This window comes from Molossus molossus, unplaced genomic scaffold (genome assembly GCF_014108415.1).
Source record: "Molossus molossus isolate mMolMol1 unplaced genomic scaffold, mMolMol1.p scaffold_m16_p_5, whole genome shotgun sequence".
Lineage (NCBI taxonomy): Eukaryota > Metazoa > Chordata > Mammalia > Chiroptera > Molossidae > Molossus > Molossus molossus.
In genome coordinates, this window is record NW_023425388.1 from 7,513,804 (window position 1) to 7,530,714 (window position 16,911).

Genomic DNA, 16,911 nt, shown 5'->3' on the forward strand with positions numbered 1-16,911 from the left:
CTGCTCACAGATGACATGACCTTATATGTAGAAAGCCATAATTATTCCGCAGAAACACTGTTGTAATAAATGAATTTAACAAAGTGGCAAGATACAAAATCAACACATAAAAATCAGTTGCATTTTTGTAAACGTATAATCAATAATCTAAAAAAGAAAATTAAGGAAACTGTTATATTTACAATAGCATCAAGAGGAATAAAATACAAACTAATTTAACCAAGGAAGTGGAAGACTTGTACAGTGAAAACTACACAACATTGTTTAAAGAAATTCAAATAGACATAAACAGATGGAAAGACATCCTTTGGTTGTGGGATGGCAGGCTCAATATTGTTAAGACGCAAATACTACCCAAAGCGATCTGTGGATTTATGCAATCCCTATCAAATCCCAATGACATTTTTTGCAGAGATAAAAACTGAAACAAAACAACATCAAAATCTTAAGGGATTACAACTGGCCAACACAGTTCTGCAAAGGACAGACAGAGCTAAAGGACTCAAAGTTCTTAATTTCAAATCTTACTATAAAGCTACAGTTATCAAGACTGTGGTCCTGGTATACAGACAGACATATAGGCCAACAGAACACAGCAGAGAGCCCAGAAATAAACCTTTGCACACACGGTCAAATTATGTGTATATGTATGTATGTATGTATGTATTTTAATCCTTACCCCAGGATATTTTTTCATTGATTTTCAGATGGAGTTCCCACACAACCTTGACCAGGGCCAGGGATCGAACTACAACCGAGGTACGTGCCCTTGACTGAAATCGAACCCACGACTCTTCAGTCCACAGGCCGATGCTCTAACCGCTGAGCTAAACCGGCCAGGGCTCAAATTATTTTTGACAAGGGTGCCAAGGCTAATGAAGAAAAGGACAGTTTTTTCAACAACTGGAGCTGGAAAAACTGAATATTCACATGCTCAAGAGTGAAATTGGACCATTATCTAACACCATATACAAAAACTACCTCAAAAAGTACTGAAGAACTAAGTAGAGGAGCCGCAGGGCTCGGGAGTGAGCAGGGCTCTGCGGACCTGCGGGGAGAGAAATCGGTCTTGATGGGGAGACTGCTGGCGTGCTGAACACATGCTCTGGGACAGGACGTTTGTAGAAATGGTTTCACTTAACCCTCCTAAAAGATAGGGAATTGCTCAGCGTGAGGAAGAAAAGAAAATAAGCCACAATCCTCCAATCCAGAGATGACCACTGGTGTGAAACTCTCTAGTTTTCTTTAAAAAATATTTTTTATTATTAAAAAAAAATTTTATTGATTTTTTTTTTTTTTTTTAGAAAGAAAGGAAGGGAGAGAGAGACAGAAACATTGATGTGAGAGAGATGCATCAACTGGCTGCCTCCTGCACCTGCCTACTGGGGATCAAGCCCACAGCCTGGGCATGTGCCCTGACCGGGAATCGAACTGGGACCCTCAGTCCGTGGGACAATACACAATCCACGGAGCCACAGCGGCTGGGCAATATTTTTTATGATTAAATTTCCTTTTAAGACTTAACATATAACCAATGGCACCCCAATAAATTTAAAAAAAGAGACTTAACAATGGGAGCGTGTCAGAGCTAGAGAAATACTATAACTCAGTATCGATCAGGCTCGTTTCTCCCGGGGGCTGGGGAACACGGTCACAGCAGCTGGCATGACCGAATTCATCTGAAAGTGACCAGCTATGGGACACCATCCCCAACAAAGTCTGGTTTCAGCCATGGCCTCAAGGAATCTCTCATTCCTATGGTCCATGAGGTATCATTTCTTGAGTGCCTACTATGTGCCAGGTGCCATGCAAGATTCTGGAATACCAAAAAAAGAATATAATACTACCAATCCCTCTGGGGGGGGGGTCTCATAATCTGATGGGTGGAGAGAGACAAATTAACAAAGAATGATGATAGCAGTAGTAAGAAAGCTGTGCCTAGAGGCTACGGGGCCAAGGACTGGAGAGACCTCTGTTCACAGAGGCGGGGGTGACAGCTCGAAGTGTGCAGACTGCAGACCTCAACTCTGGTGCCCAGCGCAGTTGGCGAAGATGGACAGACAGCAAGAGAAAAAGCCGGCCCCAGAGGCGACCTCACTCCCTGCACCACCTCCCATTATGATGAACCCGCCTAAGATAAAACCCCCAAGTGCTGTTGCCGGTCCATCTATCCACCCGCTTTAACAGGAGAATTTGTAGAGAGCGCGCCGTGCCTCCGTGAGCCGGTAAATCTTCTCCTTGAGGAATCTCCTCTTCTGGGTGGTCTCACTCTGTTCCTGAAGCAGCCAGGAATAGTGCTCCTTCTCCTGCAGTATCTGCATCATGGCTTTCTGCAAGCAACTGCCATTCTCTTGGAGCATAAAGTACTGGATGATGAGTGGGATCTGGTTGGCGAGACGCTTGCTGGACCCCTGGAATTGGGGATAAGAAGGGTCAGTGGAGGGGGTCTGGGCCCAAGGCCTGTGGTAGCAGAGAGAAACCTTGGGGTTCTGGATGCATGCGTGGTCGACTTGCTAAGGCTTGGTGGTCCCATCCGCCCTGCTCCAGTGTTTAGTATCAAACCAGGAGAAGCTTCTGTCTGGGCTGCCCAGTTTTATTACCTAGGTATTCCCTCCGGCACTAAGAACCCACCCAGCAGGCTAGCAAACCCAAAGCACATTATGGGCATCCCAGCCTTCCCAGGAGGTTCTCCCCCGACCCCGCTCCATCTCCACGAAGACCTGGCCCTGTGTCCCCCGGCTCGGTCCTGGGAGCAGCCAGGTCCTGCTTCAGGCCTCGCCTCATAGGCAGACCCAGTGTGCCTAGCAGCTGGACGCCACATCTGGGCAACTCCGTTTTGTATTCTGCTTAAGAAAAAGGCTTCAGTTGTTGGGCTTCTTTGCATTTTAAAAACTGCCTTCCTTTCTGAATGCTCGAACCCTTCAGTCCACGGATTTTCCACCTTTCTCTCTCGTGCCACACACAAGCTAATGACTAAAAGTCTGCCACACGTCAAAAATATGTTTTTTGCTGATCTGGCAAAAAAAATGTATATATAAAAAATTTTGATTCATTCACAGCAGACAGCTAATGTTGTATTGGCTGTTGTCATTTTTTATTCGGACAATCTAAGAGGAAAGAGGTCAGTGCCCCTGACTAAGTAGGCAGGTATTGTATGTTTTAAAGATTCCTGTGGCATACAGGTGGAAAATTGCTGCTTCAGTCCATGGGTGGGAGAGGGGAGGGGAGGGTTAGAAACCGTGAAGTTGATTGAGTCACAAAATCTAGGGAAAGGAATGTCATTCCTGTTTTGTGAAGTTGGTGAATTTCAAGCATTTCAAGAGCTGAACACCTTCTAAGCATCAAGGAAAGCTAAATTATGACCAGTAAGGTTAGTTGTATTTTCATTGTCTGTTGCTGTACTCTGATAATAGTAATTTTGTACTTCATGCATAGCATAAACTATAAAGAACTTTGGGGTTGGAATTACTTTGGAGCACATGCTGTGCCACATGAAGAACCTAATTTGCGGCAAATTCATTAAAACATGTGTTAATAACCTGTCAAGTTATAGATGAGATCATCGATGAGCAGTTTCTCGGAACAGAAAGGGTTGAATACCCAGTCGCGGTCCCTCCCTTCTGTGCTCAGTTAAGCACCCCTTAATCAGGACGCTCCAGCCCAGGCCGTGCACGCCCACCCACACTCACCGAGAAGTACGCATTTAGGTGCATCCCGATCTCAGTGACGGAGGACACGGCAGACACATCCTTTGAAAAAGGCATCTGCACCGGATTCTTCTGAAAAACGCTTCCGAACTGGCCAGCGCTGTTTTCCCGCACGTTCTGCAGAAGCGCGCTGTACAGCTGGTCTTGGCAGTAAACCAGCTGCTCCATCCGGAACTGCAGGCGGATCAGCCTTTCAGCCGTTCCTGCTTGTTCTGCTTTGATGTCTTCAATCTTGTTCTGGCCGGGTCAGAAAGAGAAGCATGTCACTGCTTTTTCTGCTACCCTGTTGTTTAAACAACTCGGGAAAGATAGGCTGGTGAACAGAGTTGAAAATAATTTAAGGGCAGAGGAGGCCTAGACTTTAAATGATGACTTTCAGAAGTCCCCACTCTGCCCTTTGCGCTGTCCTCACCGCTCCTGTTTTGTTCTCCTGCCCCTTGCCCGTGTGCACCCCACCTGTCGCCACCCAGGCCTTCCCTGTCGTGACCTCCATCTGCTCACATCACCCCCTTTCTGCTTCCTCGGCTGTGGCTCAGTTTACACTTGCATGTCCACCGCTCCTGTCTCTCTAGGCGGCTTGAAGCCAAGCTTTCAAGAATGACCCCAGTGCCAATAACACAGCTTGATGTCTATGTTTGCGTCACCCAGCCAATCAAAGGCATTGTGGGAAAGGAATGGATGGCATAGTGGAGAAAAGTCACTTCTTGGCTTTTGAGTTTTTTTGTTTGTTTGTTTGTTTGTTTTTTATCCTCACCCGAGGATATTTTTCCATTTTTTGTACAGATAGAGTGGGAGGGAGAGAGAGAGAGAGAAACATCGACGTGAAAGGGACACATCGAGTGGCTGCCACCCGCACGACCAACCAGGGCCGGGGACAAACTGCAACCGAAGTATGTGCCCTTAGCGGGAACCGAACCCGGGTCTCTCCGGACCGCAGGCCGACGCTTTAACCGCTGAGCCAAGCTGGCCAGGGCGGCTTTTGCGTTTTAAACAGACTTTTGTACATTGAAGGCAGAGGCTGATCTGAGAGAGAGAAACAGAGAGAGAGAACGAGAACATGTGAGTTTCACAGCAGCTGGTTCCTCTTTCTTTGGAGTGTAGACGGCAAATGTGTTTCATACCCCCTCGCCGTTTGGGGGCCTGAGAGTAGAAATGGCCTGTGGATCACTCCCAAGGGGAGCCACATGGGAGGTGACAGGCCTCCTGGCTCTGACGAGGCTCAGGAAGAACAGTGCAATGGCGGAGGGACTGTGGGGCTGGTGGCCTCGGAGAGCTGGGAGAGGCCCCATGGCACAGGGAGCTCCGGTGACATGTCGTAGCTATCCCCCCGAGGACGGCACCGAGGGAGAGGCCCTGGAGGGGGCTGGCTGGTGGCCTCGGAGAGCCCCCATGGCACAGGGAGCTCCGGGGACATGTCGTAGCTATCCACCCGAGGACGGCACCGAGGGAGAGGCCCTGGAGGGGGCTGGGGTTTCCGTACCCCAGCTGGCCAGTGGGTGCTCCCGTGCCCTGGACGACCTGGAAGAGCTCAGGAGAACCAGCCCAGCCATTGGGATCACAGGGGACCCACCTCTGAGGCCCGCAAGGAGCGTACATCTTGGAAGCTGCCAGCAGGGAGACCTGACCATCAAGTACCAGGCATGTCGCCACCCCGTGGCCAGGCGCCCAGCCTCTGGGAAAGTTTTCGTTTTCACCACGGCAACAGAGGCGAAAGGAGAAACTCAGTGGTGTTATGGGGAAACGACAGCGATCCTTTTCCTTGCTCATCCGAAGGAGATGGTGGAGGGAGGTTCCGACCCACAGCCCGGGCCTGGGCAGAGGAGTTTATCTAGAACTCTTCTCTTCCCTTTCCTGAGCGAGATTCGGGGAGAGTGCTAAGTTGCTAAGTGGACACCCACACTTCTGTGGCAATAATTTTAAGTCAAGCTAATAAAGATTTTGGATAAGGACTAGTAGACATTGCTGTCTTTTGTGTAGGAAAAAGATCCAAAATGCCACCAAGTCAAAGGGACAGTCACGTGTTCGGGTCCGTCCTGTGAAGCGGCAGGGGTTAAGACAGAACGAGGTCACGCGCCGGTCTCTCTCCTCCCAGGAGAGCCCACCCACTCCCGAGCAGAAGCCGGAGAGCGGCGGCCAGCCCGCACACCTGCGGTTACACCCTGGCCTCGCGTTCCCAACGGCAGGACGTGTCCACCTTCTTTCAAAGGTTACACCGGGTAACTCAATACAGGCGACCGGCAGGTGAGCGGTGGGACTTACCTGGGCTATCTGATTAAGGTTGAAAAACTCTTCAAAATGTGTTTTGGCTGTGTCAACGAAAGTTTGCCGGATAGTTTCTGACCAAAGGAAAAACCAAGCGTCAGTAACACTCAAGCAGGAATAAACTGGCTTAAAGGCACAGAGAGGAGCCCAGGCAGGTTTGGCTCAGCAGTTAGAGCGTCGGTCCGCGGACCAGTGAATCTCGGATTCGATTCTGGCCAAGGGCATATACCTCGGTTGTGGTTTGTCCCCCGCCCCGGTCAGGGTTGTGCGGGAGGCAACCAGTCAATGTGTCCCTCTCTGAGATGTTTCTCTCTCTCTCCCTCCCTCACACTCTATCTGAAGATAAACAGAAAAATATCCTCAGGTGAGGATTAAAAAAAAAAGACACAGGGAGGAGAAATCATGGTACACAACCCTATTCTCAGGCTGTGCTCCCCAAATTTACAGACCAAGAGACAAGGAAGGGATGGTACATAGTTCCGGGGAGACACAAAATGTGTCATTACCACCCACCCTGAGCAGGTCCCATCAATCTCCTGTCCTTGCATGGAGTGTGTGATCTCCCGGGGTTAGGAGCTGACTGCCTCACAGCTGGGTGGGGGTTCGGTCTGACGTGATGAAGTGCACGTGTATTCTTGCCCTCCTCCCCCAAACGGGCAAAGATCTGCAGGCTGTGTTTGATGATCCCCTTCCAACCTCTCCCTCCAAGATGTTGAGGCCTGTGGAAGGTGCTGGGAGGCACTGGAGAGTCACTCAGGAGAGATGCTCACCGACAGACCTCTGGAGCATGTTCAGGGCGGGGTCTACCAGCTGCTCGATGTACTGCTGCACTATGGTCTCGAATGTCTTGTAGTTGATAAATCCAAGAAGCTCTTTGCCACGATACTGACTTTCATATTTCGAGACTTCTTCATGAATAACACTATTAACTGCAACATAAAACAAACCACAGACATTTTGAAGATAAAAACATTTTTTTTTTTAAGTCTTGCTTCCCCACTGTATGTACCCTAAGGTGATACTAAATGGAGTTCTTTTTATAATGAAACAAGCAAACAAATATAAAATGGTCAGGCAGTGACTTTTAAGAAACAAAATCTTACTTTAAAAAAATGTGTTTCAATGGAGAGGCATCACCCTGAGAGAAGATGAGTGTGTCTAGTTAACAGAAAGTAATCCAATCGGTTCCACGAAAATACATTGGGGTAAGTGGGATTGTCTAGCCTTGAAATAAAGATGGGAGAAGGCTGGGCTGTGGAGGTGTCTTCTGTCGAGTTGGTGAGGGCAGAACCCCAAGCTGATGGCCACGGGGGAGCTGCTCTGGATGACTACAGGCCCAGGGTCTCTTGCGTGGGCACGCTAGCTCTTTGCACACGTTGTAGGCGCCGGAAGTAGCTTCTGGCCTCCGTAAATAGGACACTACTTTTAGAGGTGGCCATGTCCCAGGACTTACCTTTTTGGGTGTTCTCTTCAAGCACGAGTACCCACTTTTTAAACTCCTCCCTGAGTTTGTTGTATAAGCGGATCTCTTTCTCCTTTACGACTTCTTCTCCTCCGACTAACTTTTCAATGTCCTGATTAAACATTTTAATTTTCTGAAAAGAAGGTAAAGTCATTCACCTGTGCTGTAATCACACTGAGGAGCGGGGTGGGGGAAGCAGTGCGGTGTGGGGGCTGGGAGGTCCATCACCCCCTACCACCACCGCCACCACCACCACCACCACCACCACCACCCCACCACCACCACCGCCGCTCCCCCTAGTGGCCATGGAAGGCCGAACACAGGCGGGGAAGCACAGCGGCCGCCTCGAGACGTGCTGGGCCACCTGGAGGAGGCAGCCATCTACAGGAGAGGCCAGTTTGTGTGCCCAAGCGTCGTGTGGAGTCCCCGGAATCCTCACCTCAATCAGAAAGAACATTTTATCGGAGTCGTTGTTGGGGATGCTCTCCCCGCACTGGCGCAGCTCCTCTATCGCCCTCTGGTGGTTCTCCTTTATTTGACTTTCTAATAACGGGAGTGATTTCTGAACAAAATAATAGCAGACAATGAAACTCTGCAGCGTGTGATTAGTGGACAGATTTCTTGGGCACATGAGCAGAATCCCACTGGAAGGTGCGAGGGTTCGGACTTGCCATCACTGTGTGAGGCCTGCGGAGATGGAGGCCTGTGGCGGAGGCCAGCCTGGGTGTCTGCGCGGTACTTCTGCAGCTCTGTGAGCCCCTGCAGTGCCGAGGAATTGAGCGATGGACAGTTTGGGGGTTTGGTTTGGTTTGGGTAAGTGTTCTGTATTTCGAGAACAATCGCACTTGAATATAACGTTAGCTTTCTTTAGTAAAATGTTCTGCTGGTGATCATTTGAAGGCTATAAACTGATCAATGGTGCTTTGCTAGAAGATATGTCGTGGGTGCTGGTGTCAGGCTGGGTACAGGCCTCACCAATCAGGGATGCCAAAGATGAGAACAAAGACGAGGAGAAGAAAGGACCTTTGTAGGAGACCACGGAGGGCTGCCTCTGGGCCGCACCGTCCCGAGCCCTCCAACGTCTCAGGCCACACAGGAATATAGTGCCTCCTTTTACAAGAGAGGGACCGAGGCTCAGAGAGCCAAACAGCTTGACATCATCGCCGAGCCAGGAAGTGGCAGAGTCCTGTGCAGGTGAACACTGCAGGTAAAGACACCTGATGAGCAGTGGCCCGACTCCTGTTCCGGTGCCCGAGGTCACTGCAGCCAGCCCAGCAGTTGCCATGGCTACGTAAAATGACAGTACCGGTGGGTGACACCAAGGAGTTAATAAGGTCTCACAGGCTCTTTGTTTTTGATATTTCAAATTATAATTACCATGATTGAGTCTTGATAAAAAATTTAAAAATTAATTTAAAGTATTGCAAATTTTAAATTCAAATTTTAATATAAAAAATTTAAATGTTGAGAAATGTGGTATCAAAAAAGTTATCAAGTCCTGGCCAGTTTAGCTCAATTCCTAGTCAAGGGCACGTACTGGGTTGGAGGTTCGATCCCCAGCTCCTGTCAGGGTTGTTCAGGAGGTAACCAATCGCTGTGTCTCTCTCACACTGATGTTTCTCTCTCTCTCCCTCCCTCCCTTCCACTCTATCTAAATACCAATGGGAAAATATCCTTGGATGAAGAGTCATAGAAAGAAAGGTTATCAAAATACAATATCTTTTTGCAAAAAAGAATTTTTTTCAATTAGACATGGTTGTATCTTCTGGAACCTCTTCATGCAAACTGAGGAGATTGCACTAGAATTGGTACTTCTCAAAGTGTGTTCCCTAGGGCACCAGGGGACTCACAAGTGCACATCTGTGGGCCCCAACCCAGACCTGCTAACTCAGAAATTCTGAGTCTGGGGCCCAAGAACATAAGTTTTAACAAAATTTCCAGGTGATTCTTGTGTGCCCTAGTTTCAGAATCACTGCCTCCTTCTAACCAAATATGTTCTTTATTTATTAATCCTCACCCAAAGATATGTTTTTTATTTATTTTTAATTTATTAATTTATTAATTTATTTATTTTTTATCCTCATCTGAGGACATTTTTCCATTTTTTGTTCAGATAGAGTGGGAGGGACAGAGAGGAAGAGAGAGAGAGAGAGAGGGAGAGAAACATCAACGTGAAAGGGACACATCGAGTGGCTGCCTCCCGCACGACCAACCAGGGCCAGGGACAAACTGCAACCAAGGTACATGCCCTTAGCGGGAACCAAACCCGGGTCTCTCTGGACCACAGGCCGATGCTCCAACCGCTGAGCCAACTGACCAGGGCTAAATAGACTTTTTAGAGAGAGAGAAAGTGGATGGAGAGAGAAAGAGAGAAAAACATGGATGGTGAGAGAGAAAGATCAGTTGGTTGCCTCCCATACACACCCTGACCAGAGATTGAATCCATAACCTAGGTATGTGCCCTGACCGAGGATCGAATACACAACCTTTCAGTGTATGGGATGACGCTCCAACCAACTGAGCCTCCCGGCCAGGACCAATTGAATACGTTTTGGGTATGTGTTTCTTGGCTCAAAAGTGTTCATTGTTTTTGCCTGACATGCAATGTAGCATGGACTAAAACCCAGGCCTGGGATCATCTTTGCTCTAAGGGTTAACCTTTGGTCTCAGCATATTGTTCAACTCCATGTCCAAAGGTCCAGGCAAGCCCTACAGATATTCTATGTCTCAGGGAGCACTAAGCCACACATGTACCATCTTTAATGACATTATGAAGTGTGCCTACAGTTGGGCATCAGTGAAAACTGAACACATGTTTCTTACAAGTTCGAGGCTGGGAAAATGTTTTATATGCTGTGGAGTGTGAAGAGCCTATTGAAAGGAGAAACATTTACAAACTTGGTGTTCATTCCTTTCACACTGCTGAACTGGTTTTATGGTTTCTCTTTCTGCTTCCCCCAAACCGACTGATTTTTGCTCCAAGATTATACAGCTCTCCTGAGCCCCTGACCACGAGCAATTTGGCTTTCAGAATGTGCTTGTTTGTTTGCTTATTTGGGCAGTTCAAGGTGGTGTCTTAGCCCACTCATGACTGAGAGTGACTGAAGCAGGTTGCAATTTCTATAACCTGCAGCCAGCCCTGGACTCACATTGATGTGCGAGATGAGCTCAGAGGTGAGTCTTTCTGCCAGACGGGGCACCGAAGCCTTTCCTTCCTCCAGGAGGCCCCTGAAATAAGAGAGTGCGCGTGAATTCAGGGCAGGCCCACGTGGTTCTTTCCCCAGGACTGGGCTTTGTAAGTGGGCAGGTGAGCTCAGCTCCCTGGGGTGACACGTGGCATCAGAAAAGCCTAGCAGTGTATGAGAAAGACAATGACTAATCATGGGATGAGCCTATGCCCAGGCAGGCTTGGTGCTAGGACGGTTACATTCATGTTCTCCTTTCATCATCCCAACAAACTGATGAAGTCCGTGATCTCTCTATTTACAGGAAAACAAAGCAAACCTACCTTCATAGAAGTTTAGTGACTTGTCCAAACTAGTATTTTATTTCTTATAATGAATATTTACCCCTGAATAGCCAAATCAGTCTTGAGAAAGAAAGACTAAAGCAAGAAGCATCACACTTCCTAATCTGAAAATATATTACAAAGCTACAGTTCACTGTTATGAAACAGTGTGGTACTAGTTTAAAGCTAGACATGTACAGAATAGAGAACCCAGAAATAAACCCATACATATAGGTCGACTGATTTTCAATGACAGTGCCAAGAATGCACAATGTAGAAAGGATAATCTCTTCAACAAATGATGCTGGGAAAACTATATATCTACATGCAAAAGAATGAAATAGAATTCTCTCATACCATACACAAAAGTCAACTGAAAATGTATTGAAGACTTAAACATTAAGACATGAAATGTAAAACTCCTAGAAAAAAGCACAGGGGAAAATCTTTATGATATTGATCTTGGAAATAATTTTACTAAAAGTACAGACAAGAAAAGCAAAAATAGACTAAAGCAGGACTACATCAAACTGAAAAGCTGCTGCATAGCAAAGAAACAATCCATAGAGAACCTACAAAATGGGAGAAAATATTTGCAAACGACGTATCTGATCAGGGGTTAATTTTCAAAATATGTAAGTAACTCCTACAACTCAATAGCAACCCCTCCCCAGTAAAAAACTAATAACCCAATTAAAAAATGTGCAAAAGAGTTGGATAGCGATTCCTTCAAAGAAATGCAGATGGTCAACAGGTGTATGGAAGATGGTCAACACCACTAATCATCAGGAAAAGGCAAATCGAAACCACAATGGGATATCACATCTGGATGTTGTCAAAAACACACAAAAGAGAGGTGGTGACGAGGACGGGGAACAATTGGAACCCTTGTACAATATTGATGGGACTGCAGAATGGTGCGGCCACTATGAAAAGCAGCATGGGAATTTCTTTAAAAATTAAATTTAGAACCACCCTGTCCGATAGCCTGGGGACTGGCGCCAGGCAAAGTGCTCGACCGTGGTTTTGCTAGCTCAGCCTTGCCTCCCACCCTGTTACGGGAACGGCCTGCCCCGGGCTTGTAGACTAACTCCCATCCTGCTCCTATCGACTCACATTCCAGAGGCTCCATGCATAGCCCCCGCAGGGCCAAACCCTTACGGACAAATCCCAGCTGCAACGGGCAGATATAAAAGACACAAACCCCAGCATCGGGCGCGGCTTCTCGGACTCCTGTCCCCCGAGTCGGTGAACCCGCCCGGAGTGTACCCAATAAACCTGAACCTGTTTTTATCTAATTTATTGGCCTCTCTGGTTCATTTTCCCTTCGCGGCGGCTGCTAAATTTCTAACACACCCTATGGTCTAAGAAGCAATCGCACTTATGCACATTTATCCAAAAGCATTAAAACCAAGATCTCAAAGAGACGGCATGCCTATGTTCTCAGCAGTACTATTCACAAGAGCCAAGTTGTGGAAATAACCTACATGTCCATGAGCAGATGAAGGGATAAAGCAAACATGGTTTCTACATGCTGTCGAAAGGTCAGAAAGAAACAGAAGCAAAACCAGTGACTCACCGAGGTAGCAATCAGCAGAGCGCACTGTGTACACAGAGAGAGTTTGAAATCCAGGAACACTCGAACCCAAACACGAGTGAGATTCAGGAACACGTTATAAAGCAGTGTGTACTGAGAAAGCAGCAATAGTTCCTTCTTCATGGTGATTGGTTCTAGTATTAGAATGTTCTCAAATATTAGGAAGTTGGCTGGTGGTTACGTCATCAACTTGGGGGAACAATTTAAGTTGTTTACGGCTTTCAGAAGCATAAGCGAGAGGAACGCTCTGGCGGACACTTGCTTGTCTTGTGAAGTAAGCTAAGCTGAGCTTTGCCTGTGTGACCAATCTGGTTTTGTCTGCTCAGGGAATTTCCAAGTCTGGCCTCTGTTTGCGTTCGATTTTAACAATGCAATGGGATGTGATTCGGCCTTAAAACAGAAGAAACTCCTGTCATATGTGACCACACAAATGAGCCTTGAGGACATTATGCTAAGTGACAGAAGCCAGTCACAGGACAAATACTGCCTGATTCCACATAAGTAAGACTTACACAAGCTGTGAGTGGGCACGTACCCTGACCAGGATTCGAACCGGGACCTCAGTCCAGGGGACGATGCTCAGCCCACTGAGCCACACCGGCCGGGCTTAACGTGCACCATTCATGATGGCCAACAACGGTTTCTGGAAGCTAGATCTGTTCCCAGCCCTGCTTCCACTCACTACTGCTTTGACCTCCTTATCCTAACTATGGAAGCGGGAAGAACCTCGCTGGCTGTATGTATCTCTTAAGATTTTGTAAGACGCAAATGAGAAAGCAAGTGAGAACATTTTGGAAAACCAAAGTGCCTTACGCCATATTAACACTTTGTAATCAGCACCATCACTAGAGCCCATGAATAAATCAATGAGCCAATGAATTTAACACTGGAGTCAAGTCAATGACAGGTTCTGCTACATTGTCTAATTTTCACATGCAACTTGGTTATCGTCTTGGCCCGTCTTGGCCCGTTCTGGTCGGTGGGGCTGGCTTCCTTGGAGTGCAGCTCTAGGGCTGTCCTGCTCACCTGAAATACGGATGTGTCTGGAAGAATTCTATTTCTTTCTTGGTGGCTTCGGCCAGGCTCAGCTTGTTTGTAATCTCCTGCTGGCCCCGGCACTTCACTATCATGTAGCCCTTCTTGAGACGGTACGTGAGGTTCTGCACCACGCTGACGATGTTTTTTTCGGTGCCCTTGTCCACCAGGTCCGGTTTGGTCAGGATCCCTGCGAGATGATGAGAGGGGCACAGAAAGGTCGGTTCTCTTCTCAGATATGTCAGCCCTGCTGGGCTAATGAGGTCCTTTCTTGGCCAGGACAAAAAAGCCTTCTGCAGCCTTAATGATCCAGTGCCTGGCAGCCACTCACTCATCCATTGTCACCCCTTAGATGTGCTTCCCCAGTCACTCAGCTCACTGACTGCCTCGGGTCATATGCTTAACAAAGGTGTGTTGGGTGCCCGCGTGTGCCAGCCCCGGGCAGCAGGCTCCATCACAAGTGGCCAGTTCCATCACCAGGTTTCTAAGAAGCTTTCCTGGCACTTAGGCAGTTGAATTTCTCTCTGTGTGTTATCACCAGAAGGTGTCATTTAAGAGCATAGCCTTAGACTCGCTCCTGTTACTAACAGAGCCGAGACTTGTCAGAATCTCCGTTTGCACCTTCCATGGGTCAAGGAGGGGCCGTCCCCCCGGGAGAGGAGATTGCCACCAGGAATGCCCTTCCCTGGAGCCAGCAACCCTTCCTGGAAGCCTAGATCATTGTACTTTATTCTGAGAACACAGGAAGTAAGATAATCAATTCTGAGGAGGGCAATTAGAATCCCCCCTGGCCTGCGAGTCTTCTCACGCTGCACCTCAGTGTGAAACAGAGGATCCGTGGGCTCGTAAGCACCATTTAATGACCCAGCTATTGGGCCACAGCAGGGCACTGTCAGCAGTTTTTAGATGCTGTAATTTTTCTCTCTCTTTTCAAGTGTGTTTATTCCTGAGTCCATTACACAGGCATGTCACATCCACAGATGCTTGCTCAGCACACTGCTGCAGCCGCTGGGAAGGCGTCGGTGACCAGGGCTGCAAAATCTCCCTGATTTCACTGACATCCCTCCAACTTCTAGCGGGGAAAAGCTAGATAAATTAATCTAGCAGTATACAAGAAATAAACAAAGACATCTAGTATTGAGAACTGCTATGCAGAGAATCAAAATAAAGGGGAAGAACTGACTATGGGCAGCGTGGCTGGACGGGTTGAGGCTGGGGGTAGAACGAGGCCTTCTGAGAAGGCAAGGTTTGGGCTGCGAGCTGAATGAGAGGAAGGAGCAGGGCCCTGGGTGAGAGGGAGCTGAGGTGCCCGAGCTATTACTAGAGAGCCATGGGCCAGCTAGAGAGCGACGGGGACCATGACACAAGAGACATGCGGAAGCCAGGTCACAGATGGCTTTGTGGTCCAGGCAAAGCGGTCTGGGGTTTAAATACGAAAGGCGGGAGCACTAGAGAGTGGAAACAGAGGAGGGGCAGGACCTGCTTTACACGGCTGAAACCCAGGGGACAGTGGGCGGCGGTGGGCGGGGGGATGCGAGGACACCAGAGCGAGTTTGAGTGGCCCAGGCAGGAGGTGATGGAGGCTTGGTCTAGGCAGTGACTGTGGGATGCAGAGGAGCGGATGGGTTTGGTATTAGTTCTGGAGGCAGCGTCGCCAGGACTTCAGAGGAATTAGACACGGAAGCAAGGAGAAGGGGGATTCAAGGGTGACTCTTAGACTGAGCCTTAGACCAGGTAGGTGGAACTGGGGCTGTGGAGAGGTGGGCAAGCCTCGGGGGGGGGGGGGGAGTAGGTGTGGGGGTATCAGGATCTGTGCTTTGGTCATGCCATGTAGCGTTTGGCCATTTAATGGACATCCAAGTGGGGATGTCATGTCCCGGGAAAGGTAGGTGTTATAGACAAAGATTTGGGAGTCATTGGCAAGCAGATGGGATTCAAAGCCATGGCCAGGTAAGACCACTGAAAGAGAATGTGTTGACAGAGGGAAGCGCTCCGAACCGAGCTCTGGTTTCCAGAATTCAGAGGTCGGAGAATTGAAGAAGCAACCCGACAAGGAGACTCAGAAGGTGACCCGCAGCTGGCCAGTGGGGGAGGAGACCCCAGGGAGAGACGGAGAAGCAGAAGCCAGCAGGCCGTGACGTCACTGTGAAGGCAGGAAGGAGTTCAAGGAGGGCGGGGGTGGCAGAGAGGTTCAGAAGGGTGAGACCAGAGAAGTGACGGTGGGTTGTCAGCGTGGAGGCACTGGTGACCTTGCTAAAAGCCATCTGTCACATGGCGGGGCCAGAGGTTCAGGTGGAGCTGGTTGAATAGACACAGTGCAGTTAGTCATGGATGGACGGGGAGTCTGTTAGCAAAGAGTCTGCAGATGTTTGACTCATTGCTCTGAAACTTGGTACTATGTAGACCACTACCACATTATTCACCCAATGTGTTCTATTTTCTACCTTTGGAAGTTCTATATAAATATTCATTCCGTTTCCTTTTTTAAGATTGTGGTAAAATAAACATAACTCATGTGTAAAAGAGAATAACACAGCTAATAAAATATAATATTTCTCCCTTCACTCCACCCTCAGTTACCCTGTTTGAAAAAATTACTTTTTTAAACACGGTGGTAAAATATAAAATTCACTATTCTAGTCATGTTGAGGTGTCCGCTTGGTGGCACTGAGCACGTGCGCACTGTTGCACGGTCATCACCACACCCACCCCAGGACTTTCTCCAACTTGCAAAGCTGAAGCGATGCCCATTCGTTAACTCCGTTCCCTCTCCCCGGGCCCTGACCACTGCTCTGCTGTCTGTCTCTGTGAATTTGATTACTCTCGGGATCTCACATAACTGGAATCACACAGAATCTGTCCTTTTGTGACCAGCTTATTTTACTGAGCATCATGTCCTCAAGGTGCATCCATGTTGGAGCAGGAGGCAGAATGTCCCTCTTCCTAAGGCTGAATAATACTCCACTGTGTTCATACACCACATTTTGCTTATCTACTCATCTTTTTTTTTTTTAAATGTTTTTATTGATTTCAGAGAGAGAAAAGGAGAGAGAGATCAAAACGTTGATGAAAGAGAATCATCAATCAGCCGTCTCCTGCATACTCCCTAGCAGGGATTGAGCCTACAACCCAGGCATGAGCCCTGACCTGGAATTGAACTGGTGACCTCCTGGTGCATGGGATGATGCTCAATTAACTGAACCACACTGGCTGGGCTATCCACTCATCTCTCTCTCTCTCTCTCTTTCTAAAATTCTCATCCGAGGATATTTTTTCCATTGATTTTTAGATAGAATGGAAGGGATACAGGGAGGGAGAGAGAGACAGAGAGAAACATCGA

General features: G+C 48.0%; 1 protein-coding gene across 2 annotated transcripts in view; it reads right to left on the reverse strand.

The window, feature by feature from the left end:
* Window positions 1–1,413: 1,413 nt before the first annotated feature.
* The window catches only part of MX2 (MX dynamin like GTPase 2), a 30,598-nt gene continuing 15,100 nt past the window's right edge, over window positions 1,414–16,911 (reverse strand). For both annotated transcript variants that reach the window (XM_036242733.1, XM_036242734.1), the window contains 8 exons: window positions 13,563–13,761; window positions 10,581–10,659; window positions 7,871–7,993; window positions 7,423–7,564; window positions 6,740–6,898; window positions 5,967–6,043; window positions 3,690–3,944; window positions 1,414–2,411 (listed from right to left, as the gene is read on the reverse strand). In XM_036242733.1, the coding sequence (XP_036098626.1) occupies window positions 2,181–2,411; window positions 3,690–3,944; window positions 5,967–6,043; window positions 6,740–6,898; window positions 7,423–7,564; window positions 7,871–7,993; window positions 10,581–10,659; window positions 13,563–13,761 (1,265 nt within the window). In that variant the 3' untranslated portion in view covers window positions 1,414–2,180. The remainder of the gene's footprint in view (window positions 2,412–3,689; window positions 3,945–5,966; window positions 6,044–6,739; window positions 6,899–7,422; window positions 7,565–7,870; window positions 7,994–10,580; window positions 10,660–13,562; window positions 13,762–16,911) is intronic.